General features: G+C 54.0%; 1 protein-coding gene across 3 annotated transcripts; it reads right to left on the bottom strand.

The window, feature by feature from the left end:
- Positions 1-3,729: 3,729 nt before the first annotated feature.
- Positions 3,730-20,939, bottom strand: Pwwp2b (PWWP domain containing 2B). 3 transcript variants are annotated; one of them, XM_038311310.1, is made up of 3 exons: positions 20,804-20,939; positions 13,368-15,060; positions 3,730-4,376 (listed from the first exon to the last, which is right to left on the bottom strand). In XM_038311310.1, the coding sequence occupies exons 1-2, from the start codon at positions 20,926-20,928 to the stop codon at positions 13,386-13,388; spliced, it is 1,800 nt and encodes a 599-aa protein (XP_038167238.1). In that variant the 5' UTR covers positions 20,929-20,939; the 3' UTR covers positions 3,730-4,376; positions 13,368-13,385. The 3 variants fall into 3 exon arrangements, with proteins under 3 accessions (XP_038167238.1, XP_038167256.1, XP_038167247.1); XM_038311328.1 differs by having other exon boundaries at positions 3,735-4,376; positions 13,673-15,060; XM_038311319.1 differs by lacking the exon at positions 3,730-4,376 and adding an exon at positions 5,140-5,533.
- Positions 20,940-26,581: the final 5,642 nt, after the last annotated feature.

Here is a 26,581-nt window from a genome sequence, read left to right as displayed (position 1 = left end):
GGGGCGGTTCTCTGCACAGCCTTGGCTGTCTTGGAACTCTCTCTGTAGACCAGGCTGGCCTTGAACTCACAGAGATCCACCTGCCTCTGCCTCCCAAGTGCTGGGATTAAAGGCATGTGCCAACACTACCCAGCTCTAAGGTACTTTCTTTTTTCTTTCTTTCTTTCTTTCTTTTTTTTTTTTTTTTCACAGGCTAGCTCAGGACTCTTGCTAGGACTGTCTTGAGTACCCTTCCTGAAAGCTTTGCTGTCCTGGACCTCTGAGGTTGTGCACACCTGGAGAGAGCACATGGGTAAGCAAGACGTCCTTAGGGCAAGGAACTGAGTGCAAGGAATCAGGTTGCATCAGTGTTATAGGGACTAGACAAAGGGACTGACCCAGCCATCTGTGTGAGTAACCAGTACAGCCTTGGCTTCTCTAGGAAATGCTACCAAGGGACATGAGAGGGACTTCCATGATTCTGGGAAATGTCAGGCATGCAAGGATTCTTTCTGTTTTGGTGACAGCCCCCTTCCCCAGTGGTTTGCTGAGCATACAGGTAGTATCCACAAAGGTAGTGCACCCCACCTGTGGTGGCTAGTTTTATGTCAACTTGACACACGCTAGAGCCATTGGAGAGAGGCTCAGGCGAGAAAATGCTTCATCAGTTGGGCCGTAGGCAAGCCTGTAGGATGTCATCTTAGTCACTGATGTGTGAGTCCCACTGTGAGGGGTGCCATTCCTGGGCTGGTGGTTCCAGGTGCTGTAAGAAAGCAGGCTAAATGAATTCCCTCTCCTTAAAACTCAGGGAACTCTGTGGGAGAGGAGGCAGGAGTGTGAGTCAGAGGTGACAGGGGACTCCAAGGAACCAAAGCTCTCTAAATCAGCATGAGCAAAGCTCATACGAACTCAGAGACTGGGCGGCATGCACAGGGCCTGCATGGGTCTGCACCAGGTCCTCTGGCTCATGTCATGTCTCCCAGTTTAGTTTTCATAGGATTCCCGAGTGTGCTGAATGAGCGGGACTCTGATTCTTGTGCCTTCTCTTGGGCTCTTTTCCTTTTGTTGGTTTGTCTTGTCCAATTTTCATGTGGTTTACTTATACTTTATTGTTACTTTTTTAAAAAAGTGAATAAATAAATGAAATCCTAGCCATTGGGGTAAAGGTTAATATCTGCTAGCAGAGAGAAAACCAGTTTTCTCCAATGGAGTGACACTGGGCGTATCAACCACTCCAGGGCAGGCCTCATGTTCAGAATAGTTCACTAACATACAATAAATGCTACAGTTTATTCTGTGTGTGTGCTTCTATTTGGTTACAGTTTGGTGGTATTTTTTTTGTTGTTTTGGGGGGTTATATTGAGGGAAGGGAAGAATATGATCAAATATTTAAAGTTAAAAATCATTTTAAATGAAAAAAATATAATAAAAAATTTTAATCAAAGAAAAAAAAAGCTGAGCCAGCCAGAGGAAGCGAGCCAGAATGCAGCACCCTTCCATGGTCTCTACATCAGCTCCTGCCTCCAGGATCCCGTTCCGACTTTCTTCAATGATGGACTACAGTGCGGAAGTGTACGACAAATAAACCCTTTCCTCCCCACCGTGCTTTTGGTCATGGTGGTTAGTCATAGCAATAGTGACCCTGTCTAGGACAGGTACAGGCTCCTGACCACTACACAGGGCAGGTGTTCTGGAGACCCCCGTACCCAGAGAATTGTTTTTCACTGAGGTCTCTTGATTCCTGAGGATAAGGTGCCCAAGGCTGTCTGCTCTGAGACCTGGAGAGCCCTCTGCACATGCGAGAAGATGACAGCTGACCCCATCCTCTGATGTAGCACTTGCTTTCAGACACTAGTCCATGCCACTGTCACTGGCCTAAGTCCTGTCAGGAGCTCTGACCTTAGTAAAGGTCGTGTGCGGCTGAGCGTTGCTCAGCAGCAGGCGCTCCTGGGCCTAAACTCCCTCAGCAGAGACACTGGGCCCCTACAGACTAGGCTAAAGGAGGGTGCCTGGAGACAGACCGCATAGGGAACTCCTCGTCTTCCTCTCTTCAGGCACTACCAGACTCAGCCAGGGCCTGTGGTTCAAGAATGTGGGTGCTATAGACAGCTATGGGCAGAAGGCAAGGCCAGCCCCCTCTGAGCTGCTGCAGGAGTAGCCAGGGGAGGGTGCCCGTGACCTTTCCTGATTTTTTTTTTTTTTTTTTCTGAGAAAGGGTTTCACTGTGTAGTCCTGGCTGGTCTGAACCTCACTGTTAGATCTTTCTGCCTACTGCACCCGTCTCTGAACTAATGCTCTTGAAGGTGTATAATGCACTCCACAGACAAAGCACAGACATGGTCTGCTTGGTTCTGTTTGCTTCAGATAGAGCCCCACCCCTTGCCCAGCAGAACAGGCTTCTTGAAGAGACAAACCTCTGTCCCAGACCCAGACGGCAGGGACCAACCACTTGGCTAAAGATAATTGGAAGCATGAATATGAATTCCCCCAGTTCAGCCTCTGCTGGGGAACCCCTGGGAGGAAGCACAACTAAGGACATGGTACAGCATGTGACTGCAGGGCTCCTGATTGGCCAGAGGGACTTCAGGGCTCCTGATTGGCCAGAGCGACTGCGGGGGTGGGGGTGGGAGGGCTGGTTGGCCAAAGGTGGGGAGGCCATGCCCAGGAAACAGCTGTGGGTGGCTCTTCCACCTCCTCTCAGAACAGAGGTGGTGGGGGTACAAAGGCAAGGCTGACTGCTCTCATTCCTCCAAAGTCCCCTCTTATGCAAGGTCCCCCCTTCTAACTGTGAACTTTCAAAGGTTCTTAGGGTCAAACACTGGAGTGCGGGGGTGAGGGGGGGGAGATCTGTTGCTCTAGCCATGGGCCGACTGCACAAGGAACCCCAGAATCCTCTATTCACTGAGACACATCCCTCCAGACAGAAGGGACTCCAGGATGGTGGGGAGAGACCCTGAAAGCAGAGATGGTGTGTGTGCAGGTTCTTGCGGACAAGTGTCTGGTGTCTCTTCTTCCTGGAGGAGGGCTTGACTGTGGCAAAGTCTTCGCTGCTACAAGGAGTTGGAAAAACATTCTCCTGACTCCAAAGAGCAGATCCTGAACCTCGGGAAACCATTAGCGCAGCCCTTGGGCTGGTCAGTAATCTGCATCAGCCTCCTTCTGCTGTGCCTGGGGAAGACCTCGACGGCAGCCAGTGCTCCCACCTTGCCCACAGGTTCCTCCTGAGGGCTGTGGCACCCTCAACACCCAGAATATTTTCCATTAAAATCAGGAACAAGAAAAGCCACTACCGCAATCTCAGGATGTCCCTTAGCTCTAATTGAGCAAAGAGAGAAAGGGGAGATGGAAGGCTCCATGGGAGAAAAAAAGCCAAACCATCCCAGGCCCCAGCCTTTGCCTGAGGGACTTAGAGTGGAACAGAAAACCAGGAGGGAGGCCCGAGGCAGGAGACAGAAACCACCACCTAGAGCAAAGAGTGGCGCCTGCTTCAGAGTTGCATCCCGTCAGGTCAGATGACCGGCCACCTCAACAGGAATGGCCCTGGCCCTCCTTCATCCCATTAGAGGGCCACAGCCTCTCTCAAAAGGTCAGGCAGGTGCAGTTTCGAGGCTATCCAGGCAAGAGCCTCAACCCAGATTCCTGTTTATTCCTCTTCAGACTTGAACAAAGGGGCAGAGACAGTTTTCTTTTCTTTCTGTTTTCTTTTTGGTCTTGGAAGTGACAGAGGGGAAAGGAATGTGGCCTCACAGGGCAGAGCTGGTATGTCCTAACCTGAGGCCTGTTTTCAGTTCTGCCCTCCCCCCTCCCTCCCCCTCACAGTAGATGACGTAGCAGCATCTCAGATCTAGGCAGCCTTGCAGGCCAGGGCTGCGAGCCCAGGGACCCATGCTTTGAGTGGAATGTGGAGGAGATGCAACTAGGCTGGCTCCTGGCTCAAGTGCACAGATCCCCGACACCCAAGGACTGGAGGAGAACCCGTACGTGCAATGCAATTTGGTTTCCTCAAGCCTGCAGAATGGCTCTAGCTGAATAGCCGAGGCCAGGCCCAGAAGAGTGCCCTGTAGCTACGCCCAGCACCCACTCAGAAGTCTCACAGGCTGGGCAGAAGGCCCTGCTTCTGTTTGAGGACGCCCAAGCCTTGCAGCTGCTAACACACAAAGCAGCAAACATGTCACTAAGCTCCAGGACACTTCCCAGCGAGGAATGCTGAAGCCTGAGTCATAAGAACAGATACATTCAGCCGAGAGGATCCAGGTGCCCTGAGCTGGGCTCCTCTGGGGACCCCGAGTCAGGCCGACTGCTCTGCCCAGCATGTTTCTGCACACAGCCAGCCAGAGGCACATGGGCCCCTTGGACGGAAGTTCCAGGAGAGCAGCTCCAACCTCACTGTCGGTGACCTTGGAAGAAGCAGAAAAGGTAGACGTTACCAAGGGGTCAAGCGTAGGGAACAGGACCCTAGAGGGCTTGAGCATGTCCGCGCTTCCATCAGTGTCTCCTCGGCCTTCTCCCCTGGGCCCTGTGGCTTTGCAGAGATCCCAAAGGCTGCAGCTTCCCCACCAGCCCTGCTGAACCCAGGCTGCTGAACCATGCCTCCTTTGTTCTCTCATTTGGTGCCCATGGCTTAGCCATGCCTGAGGAAGGTAGTGGGTCCAAGATGGTGGGAGGCTTTGACCACAGAACCTGCCAAGTCCAGTAGGAGAGCCAAATACTACGACGCTGTGGGGGAAAGTCTGCTGTTCTAGCAATGAGCTCACAGGACAAGGAATCCTGATCTCCCGTTCAACAGGATATGCTCTCTGGCCCCAGAGTGAGGGAGGGTAGACCTGGAAACAGATGAGGATGAGCGTGCGTGCATATGTGTGTGCATGAATGTATGTGTGTGTACATGGAGAGGGGGCGTGGCACCAGCCCAGGGTGTCTAGCTTATGGATACAGCCATTCTGCAGCTCCAAATCTGACTGCTGCTACTGTACAGTGAGCACAGATCTCTGTGAGCATTGTGCTTAGCTGAGGTGTTTTGAAGAAGCGTGTCAACTCAGCAGCCTTAAACTAAAATGGATACTGAACAGGTCTGAAGCACTGAAGGACTTTTCTTCAGAGCTGCAGGCAGGCAGGCAGGCAGGCAGCAGAACTGACCATAAAGCAAATCAGACAGGAAGTAGGGCTACAGCCAACTTCGGAGAGCAGAACCCTGCAGGATCTGCAGGAGGGGTTCCATTTATTCACACCCACCCGATTCTCATTCCGCAAGCTAAGCCTCTGCACCTGTCGATGGGGAAGAATGCTCAGAGAACACAAAATCCCCATCTTCCTTAGGAAAAGGGCTACAGGAAATGCCTAACCAGAAAGAATCTGGAAACCAGGGGCTGGAGAGACTTTACTGTGCAAATTCAAGGAGCGGAGTGATGGGTGTGGCAACTACCTGCGATCCCACTGGCATAAAGGGGATCCTCTGCTCGTGTGCATGTTTCTGTGCATGCCCCCATGTACACTCTGAGCAACTGCAGCAGGTCAGCAATCTGCAGAACCAAAGGGCCCCTGGCCCCTGAAGGCTCTTAAGAATCAAAGGAGAAACTCAATTACCAAGATGCCTATGTTAGTTAGAAAGCTGTGTGCAAACAGGTCCTGGGGCAAGGAGCCTCTTCCATCACCCCAGCAGTAAAGGTGGCCCATAAATATATCACACAACGCTCTTGGAGCCCAGTATGCTGACCTACCCTGGCCCCACAGGCTGACACTACCCCTACATTCAGGCTGGAACACACATGAGAGATAGCCACTGTGTGTAGGGAGTCCCAGATCTCTGCACAGCCTTGGCATGCCTAATAGGTCTCGCTAGGATCTGTGTAGATGTAACAGGGATAGTTGGGTGAAGGTGGGCAGTGTGACTAAAATCCCCTTCTAATGAGTGCTTTGAGGTTTGAAAGGGGCTCATATTGATGTGTTTTACTGCAAACAAACAAACACAAACAACAACAAACAAACCCTCAGCCCTGGGAGACAATTAAAGCCTCTCTAGTCGCCACGGCCTGACCTTTGGAAAAGCTCTTAAACATCCAGCAGTAGAAGCCTTCATTGGGGAAAAGGACAGGGAGGAGCAGACTCCTGGCCTCCAGCCTTTCTGTCCTACAACTGTAGACTTCAAAGAAGCCTTTCCCTCCCACTCTCAGGGAGCTGGCCCCTTACCAGCACTGTGACCAGCATGCATGGCAGAGCAGGCTTAGCTGCTCTGGGCTGCCGACACCCTAGAACACCAGACCTCCCCAGAAACCTACGAATCATCAGACTTATCCTACCCAGCACATCCTACCTGCAGCTCGGAGCACCTCTTTACCCAGACCCAGCCTTCTCCATAGCTAAAAAGCCTAGAGGGCTCACCCTTCAGATCCCCAAAGAAAGGACAGGAACAACAGGGACATAGATGGGATTTGCCACTGCTCAGCCCTCGGGGGCTGCTGCTCAGAAGCCTGCTTATGCAAGCATCAGAAGGACACGGCTCAACAGACTAGGATGCTGACTGTGAGCAGGTCAGGAGGGACCATGAGGAATGGATGCCAAGCAGAAATGTTCACAGTATTTCAAGACACAGATTTCAAAATCCAGTAATGAACGCAAATGAAATAAGCCTGTATTGTCCCGTTTGTGTCACAACTTGACTCAGAGAGGAACTGTCTTCAAGGTCTTTGAAGCACAGGAATGTGGAGGTCCTAGACTGTTGTGTTATCTATAACTGGGGCAACCTTGGTGGCCAGCTCCCCTTCCCTGGTGGATGGCATTAGTGAGCTTATGTGCTGAAACTATCGTATTGTAATGCAGTAAAAGATTGTATATATAATATGTATTAAGAGTAATTTAGTTTTGCATATATAAAATTAGTGATGCATTATTATAATACCATTAGAAGTTAAAGCTCTGCTATAAGAAAAAAATAAAGCAATTCCCAGTATTAACACCAGAAGCTAATAAATAGCTCAGGAGCAAGAGTGAGCTGGGAGCACTGAGCAGCCTGGACCCAGGCTTGGGCTCTCAGGAAGTGTGAGGGCCTCAGGCTCGGCCAGAAAACATACAGAGTACCAAAGTGTGATGTTGGGTGTGGCAGGAAGCAGGGCTGCTACCAGATGCCGTGGCCACTGAAGGCCTGGGGCTGATGGGGCAAGTGACTTAGAATGGGCAATCCCAGCAGCAGGGGAGCTCATGCTGGCTGCTGCAAGCAGTGGGGATGGTGACAAGCACTACGCTGTTAGGCTTGGGATGCAGCTTGTGGTTCACGGGACATCTGCCCTGACAGTCTGTCTGTCCGGAATCTACCCATTGTTCATCCAGGTCATACTGGATAGCCACTTAGATCGAGGGGGGAGAACACGCATAGTAGAGGAACAGTGACCCAGTCAGCTCACAAGTGACTAGGTGAGACTCAAAACCACCACAAGTGGTGGGGACTGGAAATAGTCTCTATAGATAGCAGGTTATGTGGCAGCCTCAAGTCAGAACCTTGACTGACCAAAGACAGTGACTTCTTGATGGGCAGTCCACGGAGGGGTCAACGGGATGAAGCCCAAAGTAGGTGGAGTCAGGGATCAACATCCAGAGATGGGAGTTGAGACCATGGCCTCTCAACAGAAAACAGGTAGTACTTGGCCCAAAAGGTTCAGACAGGCAGGTACATTTGGAGGCTCTGGACAGGGTCCATGATGCCCCAGACACTTTAATACCTGCTGTTCCCACTTACTTCCCCCAAACTGTCCTGCCTGCCTGCAGGATCCCGCATGATACCTAGGGGCAGTGGCAGGGACAGGCCACTGGGAGCCAGTGGGTGGGGAGGCCTGAGCCCCTGTAGAAGGCCTGGAATTATAGGCCTTAGTTTCCTTCTGGAACAAAATAATTACAACCTTCCCAGAGGACCTGAATTCCCTGAAAGCAACGCAGAAGTCAGCTGACAACCCATCGGGGAAGCAGAAGTGCTGGAAGAAAGCAAGCTCGTTCGGTGCGGTTCACTAAGGGATGCTGTTCAAAGACTGGATGGGGGAGACACTGCACATAGGGGACAGTGCACAGTGCATTGGGGGCCTGGGGGGCACGTTCTCCTCTCCACCCAGCATGCACAATGCACTAGCACCTGCAATAGACTGGATCCTGGAAATATCTACTTTCCCAGGAGAAATAAATATCAAGAGGCAGGAAAGCGAGAGGGGCCATGATACTCCCTAAAATGGCTGCCCCAAATGCCTTCATATGTGGATCTTTCTAGAACAACAGTGCCTTCCCCTCAAGCGCAGACCCCCCTGGATCTCCACAACACAATGGCTCTTTGCAGGTGCTACAATCAGGCTGGTGGTGTGGGGCACGGAGCCACCATGGGCCCTGGGCTTGTCTATCCTTGAAGTCGAGTCTTCCCTCTGCTAGGCTGGGCACTGGCAATCAGTGTGCATGGGACTGTTGCCCGAAGGGGATGAGTGAGAGGTGAATGCTACCCCACAGACTCAGACCCTAGCCTCTGCAGTCTGGGCGTGTCAACGTCTACGACATACTTCGGCAGTATAACCAATTAGATATTTCTGAGATGGTTATACTAACTATGCAGGTGGCCCCCAAAGTCACTACGGGTCCTTGTCAGAAGGGCAGCTTATGACATGACGCTGAGGAAGAGGAGGAAGCTCCAAGATTACGGAGGCAAACTAGAAGGGCACTGGCACAGCCAGGAGCACCTGAAGCCACCAGGAGCCAGAGTTGGCTCCCCTCCCCAGCTTTCAGAGGGAGCCCAGCTGGGCTCAAGCCTTGCTCTCAGACCTCTGACTCTAAAGGACATGGGGGTGTTTGTAGGCCCTACTCTGTGGAGGTCTGTTACCATGGCCACAGGACAAACTGACTCTAGGGAGGATGACAGTCCAGCAAAGCGGAACGTCCAGAGCATGGGTGTGCTGTGCTTCCTGGGAAAGTTTTCAAGCCAGCGGCCTGGACACTCAAAAGTTGGGGCCTGGATGCTCCCATGTCTGGGGCGTCTGGTGTCTCCACAGTCCTAGGGACTAGGTCCTGAGATGGTACCCCATTGTCCTTGTAGGGAGGTGGCATGGTTTCTAGCCCATGCAGCAGCCAAGCACTGTGCTGGCTACGTGCCAACTCTGTGACTCTGTCCACAGATTGCCTGGGAACTCCAGAAAACAGAAAAGAGGCATCATCAACCCTTGTAGCTCCCAGGATAACAGGGAAGGCATGCTGTACCTCTTAAGAGTGCTGTGGTACAGGGTAAGCAAGGCCCCGCCCCATTGCTGTTAGCCCTGAGCCCTCCTCTCTGATCCCATACTCCTTCCTGTCCTTGGCGGTAGTCAGCTCACTCTCTCCTGGGCCCTCCGGCTTCCATGGTGCCACATCTTACCACCCCCACCACATCCCTCCTCACTGAGGCCCTGAATAGAGCCTTGCCAGCCACAGCAAGGTCCTCATTCCTCCTGTCTCCCACAGTACTGTCCCTACCAATGCCATATTGAACGCCCCTCACCTTTAGCCTGTGGCACCAAGGCTCTGAGCTTTCCATTAGAGACACTTTAAGCCAGGCCTTGGGTACTTTGTCACCTCCCTTAGTCCACCAGGGTCACCGTGAGGTCAGGATTGTGGGGCAGGGAGAGGCAGCACCCTCTCGTCTGAGGATTTAACACCATACATTGCCCACGCTCCCCAGCTTGTTTCGGCACAAATGACTGAACCTGGTCACTGCTCTGAGTCCTCCACATCACCTGGAACAGGGTCTGCCCTGGAACTGCCCCCCACAATCCCCTACACCCCATCTAGATCTCAAGTCACCTTCTCTAGGCAGCCTTTCCAGGTAACAGCGCAGGTCTGAGTTTCCACCGTAAGATCTGCTCCAAATCCCTTGTCCCTTCCTTCCCGGAGCATGCCTGTGTGATTATGACACGCTAATTTGGGAACTGTGACTCACAAATGCCTCCAGGATTCTACCCACCCTGCTAGCCCATAACCAACTGAGTATTGGGAGGGTGGGCGTCAGACACACTAGCTAGAGGAAGGCAGGACCAGGGGCTGGAGAGCAAGTAGCTCGGCCTCAAGAATGTGGACTCAAACCAACCCTGCTCGATCTTCGCTGGTCTGGGAGGTAGGGAAAGTCAAGCCCTCCATTTGGGGAGCACGTACTGATATGTAGGACAAAGTTGGGTGGTCAGCTTCCACAGGGCTCCAGGCAGCAGCATGGGTAGGAGCAGAAGCCTGCCCTGTCCACCCAAGGGTGTAGGCCCTACTTCCACACAAGGATACCCCAAGAATTTCTTGCCCCAGCTACTAAACTCACACAAGAGCCTCTGGGCAAACAACCCCTGGTGCCTAGCTAGAGAAGATAGGGTCACCTCCAAGTTCATTCCTAAGCCCATAGTGTTGCTATAGCCCTCACTCATCCACAAGACAGCTGCCACTGTCACCTCGTGGCACAGAAGGAAACTGGGATCTCTGCACGGATGGAATGGAGGGAGCCTAGCCCGTACACCTGGATCAGGATTTACTTGAAGGACTCACTGAGTCTGACACATAAATGACACCACGTCCCAGGAAAGTCCTTAGTAAGGGCCAGGGCACCTCCCTCCCAGTCTAGTGTGCAGGGTGTCCACACCAAGCCCCCCGCTTCAGCTGGTCCTTCGGCCATCCGTCAAGGTGTATGTAGGGTCTCTCAGGAGTGGGATACAGAGCTCAGTGCCTTTGGAAGGTATTGTGTGGCTGTGCTTCCTGTGATGGCTCTCAGCACACCCCAGAGTGGCACACGCACCCCCAAATCCTGAAGAACTGCGGTCCCATCACAGCTGTCTTGAGGTAGTTGCAGGGCCAGATATGGCCTGTCAGTGAGCTGGACCAGGAAGCCAACCTCCTCCATCAGGCTGCTCCTACCTGAGCTCCATCCCTGAGCAGCTTCCTGTTCTCAAAAGTCCAGGCCAGCAATTACACCCTCCACTGAATCCCATCACCATTTCAACAGCTTTTACTTAGGGAGAGCCGGGTCCCCAGGTTCCCCCCTCCCCCCACCATTGCAGGCTGGAAGGGTTTAACTCCACTAGCATGAGGAACACTGCAAAGCGCCTTTGTCCACCAGGGGACCCCAGTTCATACAGCAGGAGGTTCTGGCTGCAAATGCCAGCTCGGATCACTGATGAGCACTTGACCTGCCTGGCAGGAGCCTCCTCTCCATGTTTATAAAGTCCTTACAAAACCAAAACACCAGCCAGACATTGCTGCTGAGCACTTTGCTGCTATAGAGACCCAGGGCTCCACACTCCCAGAAAGCAAAGGGCTGCTGGGTGCATGCTGGTCCAGGCACAGCCCAGGACCTGGGGCTAGGCAAACCAGTCGGGTGAGATTTTTTTCCTCTGCTTCCGGATAAGCAGGGCCAGCCCAGAACCTACAAGGCAGCCTTCTCCAAAGTGCAGCCAAGGCCTGGCCGGGCTTCCAGAGCCCAGGGGTCGCCTCTGGGTCTACACAGCTGCTATGATGGGAACTGAAAGTCAGGCTAAACTCCATCTCTCACCAAGAGCTGGGTTTATGCCACATAATTGGGGCACATGAGGGGGGCTCTCAGCCTTCATCCATACTGTCTCCAGCCAAGCCAGTACCATGACCAGCTGCTGAACAGACGGGCTGAGGCAGGGAAGAGAGTGAGCAGGGGCCCAGCAAAGCGCAGCCAGGGGGAGAGCACGCCAGGACTGGGTGTGGCTGCAGGTGAGGTTCTACTAGGGCCAGGATACAGCACCAGGACTCAGGGCAAGTCAGCTGACTTTTCTGATTAGCCTGCTGGAAGTGCTGCCTTAAGATAAGCAGAAGAGCCAGGTGTGGTCATGCACACCTTTAATCCCAGCAGAGGCGCGTGGATCTCTGTGAGCTCAAGGCCAACCTGGTCTACAGTTCCAAAACAGCCAGAGCTGTTACACCGAGAAACCCTGTCTTGAAACCGCCTCTCCCACCCCCCCAAAAAGCAATGTGGAGGCTGCTGCCACAGCTTCCATGCCTGTTTGTACCTGTCTCATTCTACACAAAGGTCCCAAAATTGAGTAGAAATTCGCTTGGCTGCGCAAAGAAAAAGCGTTTATGCATAACCAGGGACCAGTGGAGAGGGTAGGTACCAGAACAGTCTGAGAGCTGACCCCCCCCCAAAACCCTGCTCTCAAATCTTGCTTGCTTCCTCTCCAATGTTGCCCCTCCAATGCAACTGGCAGAGCAGCGAATAGGCTTGAGAGAGGTAACCCGGACCCCTCCTCCTGAACCAGACATTCTGAACCCGCTAAGGCCTGAAAGGCCAATGAAAGGCTATCATCCAAGAAACCAATGACGCCAAAATGGTGGAATGAGCGAGTGGCCTGGGCACATGAGTCACTAAAGGAAGTAAGACCTCAAGTCAGGGGTCTAGCTAGAGGTAGATGCATTACTCTTGTCTTTTGACCCGACCTCCAAGTCTCTGCACTATGAGATCACATGAAGTCAAGGATTAAGAAGAAACAAAGAGGCTGCCTGGAGCCAAGAAGGGAGAACTAGGCCAGACCTAAGAGTCATCAACAGGGCAGTCACAGCTGGAAGCAGCTATCAAATGGGAGTACGCCCAGTAAGAAGAACAGGCAGGTTGTAGCCCTCATGTTTCTAGACACCCCACATGGCGACTACAGATCCACCGGAGTCTCTTACTCCACGTGATCACACCCCGTGATACCCTACAAGGCTGAATGATGACACTCTCTTGCCACACGTGGCGCAACGCCCCAGACCCATCTGATGACTGACTGCTACAGAGTTCTCTTGTGAGAGATCAAGACACTATAGAGAGCACCCATCCCTCAGAACTGGGTACACCTGGCCACATTACATCCAGGAACCATCATACTTGGCAGCGAAGGAGGGAGGGGGTGTGCTGAGGGGAACAGCCCACTCGAGGAGCTGAGGCCAGCTCCATTGGAGTGTAAGATGCTCTTCTTGCCATGACCCCCTCTTCCCTGCCAGTCAGATATGCCTGGCTGGCACGGCATGCACCCCCGTAAGCAGGAGCTTTAAGGCCACTAAGGGAAGAGAGTAAAAGAAGTTTCCCCAGAGTGACAGAAGATGACGAACTGTTTTCCCTTTACCCCCGTCAGGGTCAGGCAAACTGCATCCCTTTCTCAACATCCTAGCAGAAGACTCACAGGGAGGATTTCCTTTGATTAACTGGCTGCAAGACTCAATAGCAAACACACCCGATAATCTGCTGGGATGTGTGGGCTTCGGGGATAACATCAGTGAGGGCACTAGTGTTTAGGACAGCCCCTGCTGAGCAACAGGACCAAAGTCTGGCTCCCTGGTGGCCGGATGCTGACACAGGCTCAGGATCACTGCTTCGGGAACAGCAGGCACTCAGTGCACACAACACTCACCTGCTCCCGGAACCAAAGTTACATTTCAAACTGGGTCAAGAGCTCCCTTATTTCTGGGGCCACATGTTGTGTGGCATTGGCAGCCTCAGTTATAGCTTTCCGATACATCCCCTTCTTCTTACGGTTAAATCTCAGTTTGAAAAATTCAGAGAAAGGGGACAGTTTTGAAATAGACAAGAATGATGTAGTTGGAGACCCAAACCATGAGACTTTCGCTTCTTGCCAAGAGGGCTCTCCATCCTCCTTCTGGCCAAGGCTGATGTCAAGGACACGCGCTGGCCACCAAGGAAAACCATGAATCTTACCCCACACAATGTCCCCTACAGCCACCGTCCTGCCATCTTCAGTCACACACTGTGAGACGCTCTGCGTGTGCAGCCTGACCGTGAGGGGAGGGACTGTCTGGCGAGTGTCAGCAGAAGAGGAAGGAACAGAGGCACTGTCACCAGATGACAGGTCTCCTGTGTCTGGAGATGTCACTTCTGAACCAGATGATTTCAATTCATCCAGGCTGTCGGTGCTGCACACAGATTCACTGGTACAATCTGCTCTCCTCCCAGGGCAGTCGACGAGAAAAGTCAAGCTATTGCGTCCGTGTTTACTTTGAGGAAACCTCTTGAGGTCATCGTCCTCACCAGAACTTCCAGAAGACAAGTCCTCCAGCCCATGGTTAGAGCCATCAGCAAAGAGAGCAGAAGAGCTGCTCAGGGGTCCTCGTGGGCATCCGTTCAGCTCCTCTACCAGCTCAGCCCTGTATAGAGGCTCATGCTCCCCATCCCTCAGCCGGTGGGGCTTCAAGCGGATTTTGGGAGGCGGCAGGTCTGAGATGGGAGGCACCGGACGAGTCAGCTTCAGCTTGGGAATGGAATGCCCACTGGGTGGTCGATCACCACCACCCCTGGGCTCCACATCCCTCATGACCTCTAAGTCCTGGCTGCCGTTCTGTAGGGACTGTTGCGGGCAGAAGGGCTCCACAGAGCCATGCACTCTGGATGGGATCTTAACCACCTCACCCTTGCCCTGTGGTGTGCTGTAGGAGATCTTGATGACTGGGCTCCGTGGAACACGCTCTCCAGGAACCCTATCCTCTTCCCTCTTCTCTCTCTTGCTCTTCCTCGGGGCGGCAGCTATGGAGTCACTGTCCTCCGGTTCCTCTGGCTTCCGGTGCTCACTGTCAGGGCCACTGCCTAGCCTCCTGCGTGGTCTGGAGGTGGTCAGGGGACCAGGACTGGTCTCCTGGGGACTCACAGTACTCTTGCATTTCTCACACAGCACTTGGCGTGGCCGCAGGCGGATTGTGCTAAGAATGAGTCTGCCAGGATCCCGGTTGCGGGACAGTCGCCGCCGGGTCCGCTTGATGGTCCTGGGTGGGGGCTGTGGCACCCACTGCTGGTAGGTGTTTCTCAGCCATAGTGGGTGGGGGAAGGGGGCCCCCTCAAAGTAGGGTGGAAAGGGAGGCAGGTTCCCAGCAGGCAGAGGTGGTATGAGAGGTGGGGGCAGCTCAGGCCCAGCTGTCTTGGGAGGCTGATCCTTCTCAGGGAATTGGTCTTTGTGCTGAGGAGGCAGAGGTCCTGTTCCCGGCTGTGTCACTTCTCCAGTTCCCTCCTCAGGCCCCTGGCCATGACAGCTGATGACAGAGGGGTTGTCAGCCAGAGGCAGCAGAGTAGATGGAGACAGGCCAAAGAGGCCAGACCTGGTAGAGAGGTACAAAATCGGGGTGAGAATGGCGGGGATTCCAGCTACACCCAGCACCTGTCACCTAACACACTCTAGGCCTGGGAGGCTCTCTGTATCTAGATCCAGAGCGGTAAGGTTAACACTAAACAGGTACTCAGGCCCTGTGTGTCCTATGACATGTGGTTTGAAGGCTTCCATGCTTCTAGAAGCCTAAGAAGAGCATCTGTATCCTGGGTGTGGTCTGAGAGGGCGTCCACCTGCCCTATGACCAGGAGTCACAGAGCCCAGCCCCTGTTCATGTGCCTCAGTTATCTTTCCCTTTCCTTTAGAGACCTAGGGACCCAGCTTGTTGGGGACCCCATGCAAGCCCAACCCAAAGAATGTCTTACAGAGCACCCTGGTCCCAGATGCCTAGTACACACGTGCAGGGTGGGAGCCACATGTGGCCAGATCCACAGTCACAGCCACAGCTTCTGCTGCCTTGAGGCCAGAGGCACTGAAGCAGGGTCTTTGGGATCTACAACCTCCCAAAGTCTCACAATTGGCCTGAACTTCCATGGCCCCTAGAAAGGCTCATCAGCCAACCTGTTACCCCTGGGCTCCACCCTCAGAAAACAACATAGGGACCATAATGAGGATGTTGGGAGAAAGGGGAAGCTGGAATATCCGCCCTGTGGAGCACCAGCATTCCTGTGAGAGTAACACACATCAGGTCCCGGGAAGGGAGCAGAGGGCAAGAAGATCATCCCAGGAACTGGGGAACATGATACCCTACCCAGACATGATTAGGGGCTAGAGGAAGCCATAGGACAACAAGGAAGGAATGGCAAGTGGCTGGTTTGGGAGGCAGAACAGAGAAGAGGCCCGGGATGGAGGGTTACTATCCAAAGCCACCTCCCTGCCTGCTTCCACAGTCATCTAGAACATGAAGCAGGGATTCCTTCCAGCCCTTCCTCTTCTCTGTCCATCCCTCCAGCCCCTGTGCTGTAGTAGAGGGCCCTCCGTCCAGGGGTCTGCCTGCTACAGCTCCAGAATCCTAGGTACACTGCATACTGAAGTAAGACACCCAGTGCTTGGCTGTAAACCCAGGTCCTGACCTGGGCCAGGGCCCTCAAGCACCACCACAGGCTGGAGCTGGTCTTCTCCTCAGAAACGACAGGGCCCTGGCAGCAGGCAGCCACTCTTCCTTCCCAGAACTGCTGCCCTGCCCCTGCTCTGGCCACACCCAAGGCCTGCTTGGTGGGTAAACAGCAGAACAGCTCACCCTAGGTCAAGGCAGGCTGGCGGATGACCTTGCCCTAGAAGCCGTGAAAGTAGTTGAGGCCAACCGCTTAACTTGGGGAGGCCAGAGAGCTCCAGGGCTCTGTTTTAGTGCTTCCAGCCTCTAAGCAGCAGAGGCTGTGGCTGTGACTTAAGCTCCCTTAACCCTTTAGTAGGTCCATGGAATGACGAGCAGTGACAGTCCCTCTTCACAGAGACCTGCAAACGAGTCCCAGCAGCCCAGTGCTATGATGTTGAGATCCACGACCTCCAAACATGGAGATGGCCATGGCACAGGGAAAAACCAGCGGACAAACTGTGACCTGGCCTGGGGCCCATGGGGGGGCAGTGGTGTGCGACAGCCTGTGGCTCCCAAGACTTGGCCAACCCTGGCCCAAGCTGGTCAGTCTCAAGGACAGAGACCTACAAGAAGTGCTACGGGCTTGGGCAGTGAGAGGAACCTGATAGGGCTCACAATGGATGGAGAGGGCCTGCTGAATGGGTGCAGCTTTGGGGATGGCTAACATTGTGTAGAGGGTAGGTACGCAGGAGAGGTACCTGGAGATTAAGGAATGATTCCCCGGTGTAGGAGCCAGTATCTCCTAGAAGCATAGCATCTTTGGGGAACTCTGAGGCAGAGCAAAGAACCTCTGATTTCAGGAAACAGCAGGGTTGAGAAGCTCAAGAGATTATAAGAGGGGCCATATCCAAAAGCAAGAGCAGTACTAACAATGGGGACGGGGACTAGAGCTCCCAGGAATACTGAGGCTCTCCTGTTTTGCACGGTGTTCCGATGAGGGCACACAGTCCTGGGGGCATATGACCAGACCCAAAGTCTTCAACAAGACACCAGTGACCAAATCATGTCCCTGGGGATTCACCTGAGGGCATGTCTCAGCCAATCACCAGAGTAGTCTAAGACCAGCCCATGGACTGTAAGAATACAGTTCTGGCTATTTGCCAGAACCCTGGGCTGCCCCTGCTTGCAGCTGCCTCCACCAGGCTTCCCAGATCCTCAGGCAGACCAGGGACTCATGGGGCTGCTGGCGCCCAAGTGGCAGCCCCCCGCCCCCACCCACAATGTCTGTCTGGGGCCTTCCTCCCTGAGCCTGTGGTGGCAGAGGCCATCCCGCCACTGCCTGAGGGTTGAGTCAACAGGCTCCTGGATCAGAGGCATGCGGATGTGCAAAGCTGGGCGGGAACCTGCGGAAACTTCTCTACATAGCTATGCTGCCAGGAGCCTGCAAGCCCCAGGAAGGCCCAAGTCCAAACACCAAGGCCCCACCTTGGGCTGTTCACCAGGGCTTGCTTAGTTTAGAAAGTATAGGCAGTGTCTCCAGAGCCCAGCAAACAGCCAGGGAGCAATAGGACTAGAGCTGGATAGGGCCCTGAGCAGGAAGGTCTTGCAGGTGGGCAGCTCAGGACTTGCTAAGTGCACCCAGGACTCTAGGGGCCACCTCTGCTCTGGGAGTTAAGGTGAGTAGATCTTCAGGATAAGTCACAGCCTGGACACCAGAGGAGCCCCTTCTCCAGAGCATCCAATTGGACCTGCCTGTCCCTACATACAAGAGCACCAATACTGTCCCAAAGCCCTAAGCTCCCCTACGAGCTCAGAGCAAGTCCATCCCACCTCCATGTCTTCCTTGTCCACTCAGCCTACACCTCTATGGTAAAGCCCCCAAGACCAGCATGTCAGCCAGGACCGCAGCACATCAGTTGTGATGCACAAAGCACCTGGGACCCTCCAGTTCCTTGAGAGCAAGGAGGAAGCATAAGCGCCATGGTAACCTCTGTTGCCTACCACATAATCTCACGAATACCCATCAGCAGCTGAGCCTCCATCCTGGATGGCATATTCCAGGACAGAAACTGATGCCCTTTAGCCTGGTGACAGGCAGTGGCTGTGGTCTTGGGATGCCACGCTGACCATCCCAGCAGATGGGCTCAGGGGTTGCGTGGTGACGTTTAAGAATCAACAGTTCAGATTAAAAGTCCTGAGTCAGTGAGCCTTGGCTGCCTGCAGGCCATCCTTCAGCCGAGGTTACCTCACCTGGCAGTCAGAAGAGACCTACCTCTACACTATCTGCAGAATAGTGGCACCCCCAACCCTTCATGAATGACTTGGGTCAGCACACCTCGGAAGGGATCCTCAAGTGTGTAAGTAGGGATCACGGGTAGCTTGGCAGAGGCTCAGCCCACTCCCCGGCCCAGTGTGGCTGCTCAGTGAATGTACAAGGTAACCAGAGCAGCAGAGAACTTGCTTCAGGTTGCTCTGCTGCCAGGCAGCAGATTCAGGATCTAAGTGGGAGGTGACACTTGGCACTGTACCAGGTGGCTTGCAGGCAAGACCCCCTCAGAGCTCCCCGGCCATCTGCAGACAGGGAAGGGAATTAAAAGAGAAAACATCTTTCAGTCTGACTCCATAAGGAACACTGGCGGTGGCTGGACCCAGTCTCAAACCTTTCTACCCAGGAGCCCACATGAACGGGGCCATCTACGAGACACTTCTGATCTAGCAAGGGAGACACACGGTGATCAGGAACTATAAAGGACAACTAGGCCACTAGGTCTGTACCCAAACTATAGAAGCCCTGATGCCTATAAATCCCACCAGTACCCCAGGAATGCTGACCTCTTGCTGTTTGGAGCCCTAGAGGCTTCCCTGAGGTAGGAGGAAATAGGACTAGGGAGCTCTTCCCTGGCTCACATCCAAGGGCTGGGCCGCCATAGGAGCAAGGACGGGTACTGCACCCTGAGGAGAAACTGGTACCTGGGAGGAGGACAGGTCAGTGTGTGGACCCTGTAGGCTGAAAGCAGACCCTGCTGCCAGTAATACCCAGATGGTTCCTAAGCTGTATTCGGTCCTGCCTGACATTAGGACTGTAAACATTGAAACTCACAATACTGTGACTAGAACATGGGAAACAGAAACCGGCCGTGGCCTGCAGGAAGGATTAGGGGTTGGAGAGATAGAGGGATAGTTTCAAGGCCAAGCCTTGAAAGGCTGGAGGGGCAGGGAAGAGCAGTTTTAATCTTCAGATTCACTGCAAGGGCACAGCTGCAAGCAAAGCCACTGCAGAGAACAGTGACCACGAGGCTGGGCTCCGGGCTCCAAGGGGCTCTGGTTATGGTAGTCGGTGGGGCACAGACATCCACACATCCTATGCTGCCATCACCCATGCTCAAGATCCCAGCAGCTGCTTTTCATGAAGGATGAGTGGATCTGTAAGCCAGGTTAGCCATGGGCCTCAGGGCAGGGATACCACAAGTCTCAGCCACAAGCTAGGACTACCTAAGCCTGTCTTATTCTGAGCACTGGAGCCTGAAGAGCTGCGGGTCCTCTGCTGCACTCTCTAGGGAGAGAGGCTAGAGCAGGCTGCACAGGTAGAGCAGGGGCGCAGCCCTGCAGGCTCAGGACTGAGCCAGACCTGCCCAGGGAGGCCAGGGCAAGCCAACAGCAGGGTGGGGGAGGGCCTTCTCTGGAAGCTTTCAGGTGGGCTCTTCGGCAGCCTCTGAATGTCACCCAACACATAGGCACTCCTTGTGCTAACCAACAAGAGAGGGGCACCAGTCACACGGGAGGCCATATGTTAAGTCACGTGACACGTTCATAAATGGCTTCTGGCACATCTAATGAAGACATAATGTCAGCAGGGTAACTGTCAAAGGAGGAAGGGCTCTGTTCTGAGAACCCAGGAAAATCTGGGCTTTAGGAAGGGAAAAAGTTGGATCTTTGAAAGCAGAGCCTTTCTCCATTCCGAATTCCAGAATAAAGCCAGAATGGAGCAGAAGAGTCACTGTCTGATTAATGCCTAATCATTTATCCGGCAGCGACAGCGCACTGCCATGTGACTCCGGGTTCAGGTGGCTGCTCTACGCTGCAGAAACCCCTGCAAAGGGTGCACAGGTGGTCTCAGGAGCTGAGCCCAACGCGCCCCTCCAGTAGAGGCATTGGCCCTGTAACTTGTATCTTCTACTCCCCCGCGAGGCACCTCGCCCAAGGCAGTGTTTCTACACCCCGCAATCGTCGCAGTTGGTCCCCACCAGCCACTCCTACAAGCATCGGGACCCATGACAGAGATAGGGCTTCTCCTTTTTGTGACAGGTGAGGCCACCGCGTAACTGACCCCCTTAAACGAATCACAATTCTGCAAACAGTCGAATCAACAGTGCTTCTGAACAAAGAAAAGTGCGTTAATTATGGCAGATGTGCAGAGTTTCAGGCAATGCTTCCTGTGAGTCCCGGCCGGCTCCCGCAGCCCCTCTGCGGGACCGCATGCTCTCCTGCCCCGAAAGTCACCGCGACTTTGGGAGAGAGCCACTTTCGCACCCAGATAGGCGGCCAGCTGGCGCGCCTCGAAATCCCGGCCCGAGAAAAACTGAAAGCGGGCGCCGGGCTTTGCTGCTCTGCCCAGAGCCCGCATCAGAACCTTAAATCGGCGGGGGAGTGTCCCGGGGGATTCCGAGGAGTCCCGGGCCCGCGACCCTGCCCCGCTCACTTTTTCGTGCAATCCAGCAGGATCCCGGCGAAGCTGCGCTCGCCACAGCTCACGGTGACCACCAGCGCGCCGTTGACGACCTGTTCCACCCGCACCGGCAACCGGCAGCCGGCCCGCGGCTCCATGCTCTCGCCGCCTCCGGAGGACGCCCCCGCCCGCCACCGCCGCCGCCGCCGCCGCCGGGTCAGCCCCGCGTGACGCCGCCTGACGTCACAAAGCTCTCTCTGCCGGCCGCCACCGCGGAGCTGGGCTGGGGCGCGCGGCCGCGGGCTGCGCTCCCGGGAGCCGGAGGGCGTGGGGCGGTCCGCCCGCAGCGTGCGCCCCACAGCCGGCTCTCAGAGTTGGGCTGGCAACGCATTGCGGGGCCCCACCGGGTGGAGAGGAGGGTTTGTTAGTCCTGCCGCCACGCTGGCTAGGAATGCCCCCTACGAGGCCCTGCCAGGAACCGAGGGGTGGCGGGGACACTCCCCGGGCCCAGGCCCTTCCCCCACTCTGCTGCTCTGGGTCCCACCCCGGGCCCCACCTCCTTCCTGATCCTGTCCCGGGGCCACTCCCTGAGCCCGGCGCAGCCTGGGGCCCTTCCCCCATGCACCCTGGGGTCCCCTGCCTACCAGTCTGTGCTAGTGTACCCTGGCAGCGTCTCCTACGCACGACTCCTGTGCCCATTCGGTACTTGGGAAAGTCTGTGGGCGCGTGTGTTTGAAGCGAGTCCGGCCTGGCCGAGGAGAGTCGGGGTGCTGAGGGACACCAGTGGGACTCTTGCAAGAGGCCTAGTGTCGCCCTGACGACACGGGCGACCTGACACTGGGCTACCCAGGTGTGCTCGACGCCTCCTGGGAGACTATAGGGCTCGCGCCAGTTTGAGGACCTCAGAGTGTGCGGGGGTGCCCAGCACTAGCGTTGGGGAGGTTAATTTCATCCAGAGCCCTAGGACCAGTCTCTTGGGTCTCCTCGGACTAGGCGCCGCGAAGTGCCTCGCCTAGTGTACATTTCGAATACCCCCTCCCCCCCCCAGAGCAAGAGCCAGGCTCCCAGGCGCGCGCAGCCGAACCTCCGGGGTAGGCTGGCCGCGAGTGGGAGGTGGCGGCGCCCGGCGGACGCCTGACCGCCACCCCAGACCTCCTCCGGCTTCCGCAAGCACTTGTACTTTGGATCCGGATTCGGAACCCGTAACTGACTATCCCCAAGGGTCGGCCGTGTTGCAATGACCAGCGGCGGCGTCTGCGACCCGGGCCCCTAAGCTTGGTTTGCATCACCTTCACTGGTGGCACCAGGAGGGCAACGAGGCCCTGACTACCAGTCTCCTGAGCCCTTACTCCTCTCTGCTTGAGAATGGAGTTCTTGCCCCGCTGGACCTGCTTGGGGGCTGCTACCACTGACGCCGCAAAGGACAATCGAGGCCGCACGGGCGCCTCTTTACATCGCCTTAAGCCGGCTGTAGCCCTAGTTCCAGAGCAGATGAGAAAGCCTGGGGGGAGTTCGGCTGAGGGGCAACTCCCCCGCCGCCCCACCCACCCACGCCCGAGCGTCTGTTATCCTCACGTCTTCAGAGCTGGATGCAACAGCAGAATTTGGAGCAAAAATGGTGGCTGCAGGAACCATTGCCAGTCCCAGGTGGATGGCTGGTGGGAGGCTGCCCACTCCCTCAGCCCAGATACCAACTGAGCATCTGTGCTTGAGTGCCGGGGGTGCCTGCGGAGGACAGACCACAGCAGGACCCCCTCCCCCAGTTCAGTAGCTCCCAAGCTGGGGACACCCACGGGCTGTGAGCAGCTGGGGCTGTGAGGGAAGAGGCAGTCGGGAAAAGACACTTGAGCAAGCAGGCGCCCTTGTGGAGGGACCCTCAGGTGATAGAGGCAAGGGCTGGAAAGTAAGTTTGCTAGATGTCAAGCTCGGTTGTGGGGCAAGGACAGAGGGACACCTTGAAAACTGCCAGCTTATTGTGTGGGTGAGGGGCTTCTATTAGTTCCTGATGTCAGCAGGAGTAGGTCGGTCGTGGTAAGGGACAGAGCACAGAGACACAAGGGACATAGAGAACCTAGGGTTCAGCCTGTAGCAGGAGGCTCCTAGGCTGCTAGTGGCCAGAGCTGGAGAGTGGAGAGAAGAGGCCACAGCCCACTTGTGCTGCTCTCTGTATCAGCCTGCCAGCTTTGTGCTGTGTATTTTAATGGTGTATTTGGAAGCTATTTTAAAAAAACCTGTTCGGTAGAATATTTAAGCAGTCAACAAGGAGATGGATTTGCAATTTAAACACAGGCCTTTCAGGGCCTTGTCCCAGCCCCTATCCACCTGGACAGGGAAGGAGGCCCACAGCAAGCTGCTTCCCCTTTGGAGCCCGGGCTTGGCTTCAAGATTCACCTTCCACAGCTGTCTGGCCCCTACTTGTCACTAGCCCCGTGCCTGCCTCCATCCTACAGATGACTTCTGCAGGTCTTGGCAGAGCACTGCCCTTCCGAGTCTCACTGACTCACTCCCCAGCTCTACTGGGGAGACTGAGTACTCCCAACCCATGACCATGAAGGGTGCTGCCACAGCCAGCCAGCCACAGGCCTGCCCCAGGATTGCCTGGCCAGACCACTGGCAATCCACAACACACACACTCACACCAGCATACCTGGGCCTGCCTCTGCTGCTTTGTTCTGAACTCACTAGGGCCTGCGGGCTTGCAGTCCCTTCAACAAGGCCTGACTTTGCCAGAGCTGAGGCTTCTGAGATAGAATCAAAGGGCCTGGTCTGGGCGGAGACACAGAGTAAGGCCGGTGGTATGCAGGCCTTATAGCCTGGTTCCCTAGGTACTGCGTAGAGCGGGCACTGGAGTACAACAGGACTGGGGGGGGGGGGGCGCAGCACTGTGGGCAGGCCACACTTCCCTGGATGTCCTCCAGGGCAAGGCCTCATGGAGTCTTTGTAGCTGGCAATCCTGGACCTCCCACAGGTCACAGAGCGTTAGAAGCTCCACTGGCTTCCTTCTGGCCACCCTGCAAGGGCTGCTCTGAAGAGATCCTGCCCTCTAAAAATAGGGATAATTGGGGCATTCTCCCATTAGGAAATGTCTCATGATTAGGGAAAGAACTCACCAGAAACCACTGACTAAGGGTATATATGGACTTTGGGTTAAGATTGCAGTATTCAGTGTGACCTTGGAGGGGGTGGGGGCACTAGTAGAGCCGTGGCTGGAAACACAACCCTACGCTGCCACTCTGAGCAGCCTGGGATCAGAGACCTTCATTCAGGTGAAGCTCTGAGTTGGGGAGATTTTAACATTTAAATAGTGGCTGAGGTGTGGGAAGGGAAAGACACTCAGGGAAAGGATAAGGCAAAACCAAGCCTGGGTGTGGCCCTCTTAAGAAAGTCACACTTGTGTCTTTACCAAGAATCATGTGAATTTGGCAGCTTCTGAAGTGTCTCAAGGCTTGCTAAGGAGCCTTTTCTTCATTAATGAGAGTGAAATGGTTCCTGGTGTGCCACCGGCTAGGACAACAGCCGATAAGGAAAAACCCTAGGTCACATGGAGTCATGTGGACGTTGAGTACTTACTGCAAAAATTTTATGGTCTTTGTGATATTCCCAGAAAGTTTTTGGTTTCTGTCTGGGAAAAGAGCAAGGCCATATGTGAAAGTCATGTATGCACATGGACCTTAATCATGGTTCATTAACACTGTAACTCTATCTGGTTTATAGTGCCTTATGAGACGAAGGTGGAGGTAGCAGGGCTTGGAAAAGCATGGCTATTTTATGACTTAAAAAGCTAGGCGGTGGTGGCGCCCGCCTTTAATCCCAGCACTTGGGAGGCAGAGGCAGGTGGATCTCTGTTCAAGGCCAGCCTGGTCTACAGAGCGAGTTTCAGGACGGTCAGGGCACAGAGAAACCCTGTCTTGAAAAACCAATACATATGTTAATTGTGTGCATGTGTCTATATGAATCCAGGCACACATATGGAAGCCTGGGGGGGCAATTTTGGGGGGTCAGTTCTTGCTTTCTGCCTTGTCGAAGCAGGGTCTCTTGTTTCTGCTGCTATACAGCATACTTCATACTAGCTGGCTTGTGAGTTTCTGTGCAATTTTCCTGTCTCACCTTCTACTTCATCTGTAGAAGTGCTGGGATTACAGATATACATCACTGCATATGGCTTGAAAGATGATTTTAAAACATTGGGTTTCAGGGATTGAATTTGGGTTGGAAGGCTTGGTGGCTAGGACCTCAAAAGCCCTCCTTTTTTATTTTTTTAAAGATTTATTTTATGTATGAGTGCTGTCTTCATGTACACCTTTATGCCAGAAGAGGGCATCAGATGCCACTATAGATGGCTATGAGCCACCATGTGGTTGCTGGGAATTGAACTCAGGCCCTCTGGAAGAGCAATCAATGCACTTAACCTCTGAGCTATCTTTCTAGCCCTCTCTTTTATTTTTAATGTTTCCTGTTAAATGATTTTTAGTTAAAAGAATAAGATCTCAGCCAGGTGGTGGTGGCGCACACCCTTAATCCCAGCACTTGGGAGGTAGAGGCAGGTGGATCTCTGTGATTTCGAGGCCAGCCTGGTCTACAAGAGCTAGTTCCAGGACAGGCTCCAAAGCTACAAAGAAACCCTGTCTCGAGGGTAGGGGGGCGGAAATCTGAGTTATGCCTCTGGCCCCAGGTAGAGACATGGCATTCTATACTGCCCAAAGGATCATGAGATTACAAAGAATTAACTACTTGCTCTGCCAATCACTTGGCCAAATAACAAATCTAAAGACTTGTTAAGGAGATAGGAGGAATGGAACCCTGTGATGGTCAGAAGACTAGTGTACATTGGTTCTTTCCTACCATGTGGACTTTGGGCATTGAAGTCAGGCCATCAGGCGTGTCAGCAAGCTGTGGTCACAGCTGAGCCATCTCTCTGGCCTCCTCCCTCTTTCTGTGTCTGGTTTGAAAGTCAGCCAAACTCCTAAGCCCGCTTGCCCTAACCCACAGGACATTCTCACTCTTCTCTGAAGGCCCACCTCATCCCCCAAGCAGCTGCTCACTGCTGATTACCTCTAATTTAAGGACAATGTCTCTTGGACTAGCAAGATGGCTTTGCCAGTAAAGGCTGACAAGCCTGACAACCTGAACTCCATTCCCTAGGAACCCACATGATGAAGAGACCTGACTCCCTCAAATTGTCCTTTGATTGCCATGTATTTGTTGCACATGCACGTGCATGCACACACGTGCACACACAACACAAATGTAATGACATTTTAGAGGGATGGCTTTCTTATCCCTCTCTCGTCGCAGAAGCTGCTGTGATTTCCAGTTTTCCTGCCTTGTTTTTCTCTCAAACTCTAAAAAAAAATGGTCTTTAACTTCAAAGTCTTTTTTTTATTACTTGTGTGTGTGTTGCCTACATGTATGTATGTGCACCATGAATGTGCCTTGTGCCCATGGAGGGCAGAAAGGGGTGTTGGATCCTCTGGAACTGGAGTTACAGATGATTGTGAGCGCTCTGGGCACACTGGAAGAACAACCAATGTTCTTACTCACTGAGCCATCTCTCTAGCCCTTCAAACATGTTTTCACATTATTTTGTTTACAAGACAAGGAAATTAAAAACAGAACCCAGTTAACCAGAACTGACACAAGAGGAAACAGAAAGTCTGAATAACTCTATGACTGCTCCCAACATCCTGAAGAAAAAGCCCTGAGTTTATAGTCACATCCAGAGCTGGAACCTGCCATGTAATCCCTGAGTGAGTGGCAGAAGGATTACAGAGTTGGGGTAGGAGTGGCATCAAGAGGAGGTTTTAATTTTGG

The sequence above is a fragment of the Arvicola amphibius genome, chromosome 1 (genome assembly GCF_903992535.2).
Source record: "Arvicola amphibius chromosome 1, mArvAmp1.2, whole genome shotgun sequence".
Classification (NCBI taxonomy): domain Eukaryota; kingdom Metazoa; phylum Chordata; class Mammalia; order Rodentia; family Cricetidae; genus Arvicola; species Arvicola amphibius.
The sequence above is the reverse complement of the archived record's forward strand: the minus strand, read 5'-3'. Positions and strand labels throughout refer to the sequence as shown.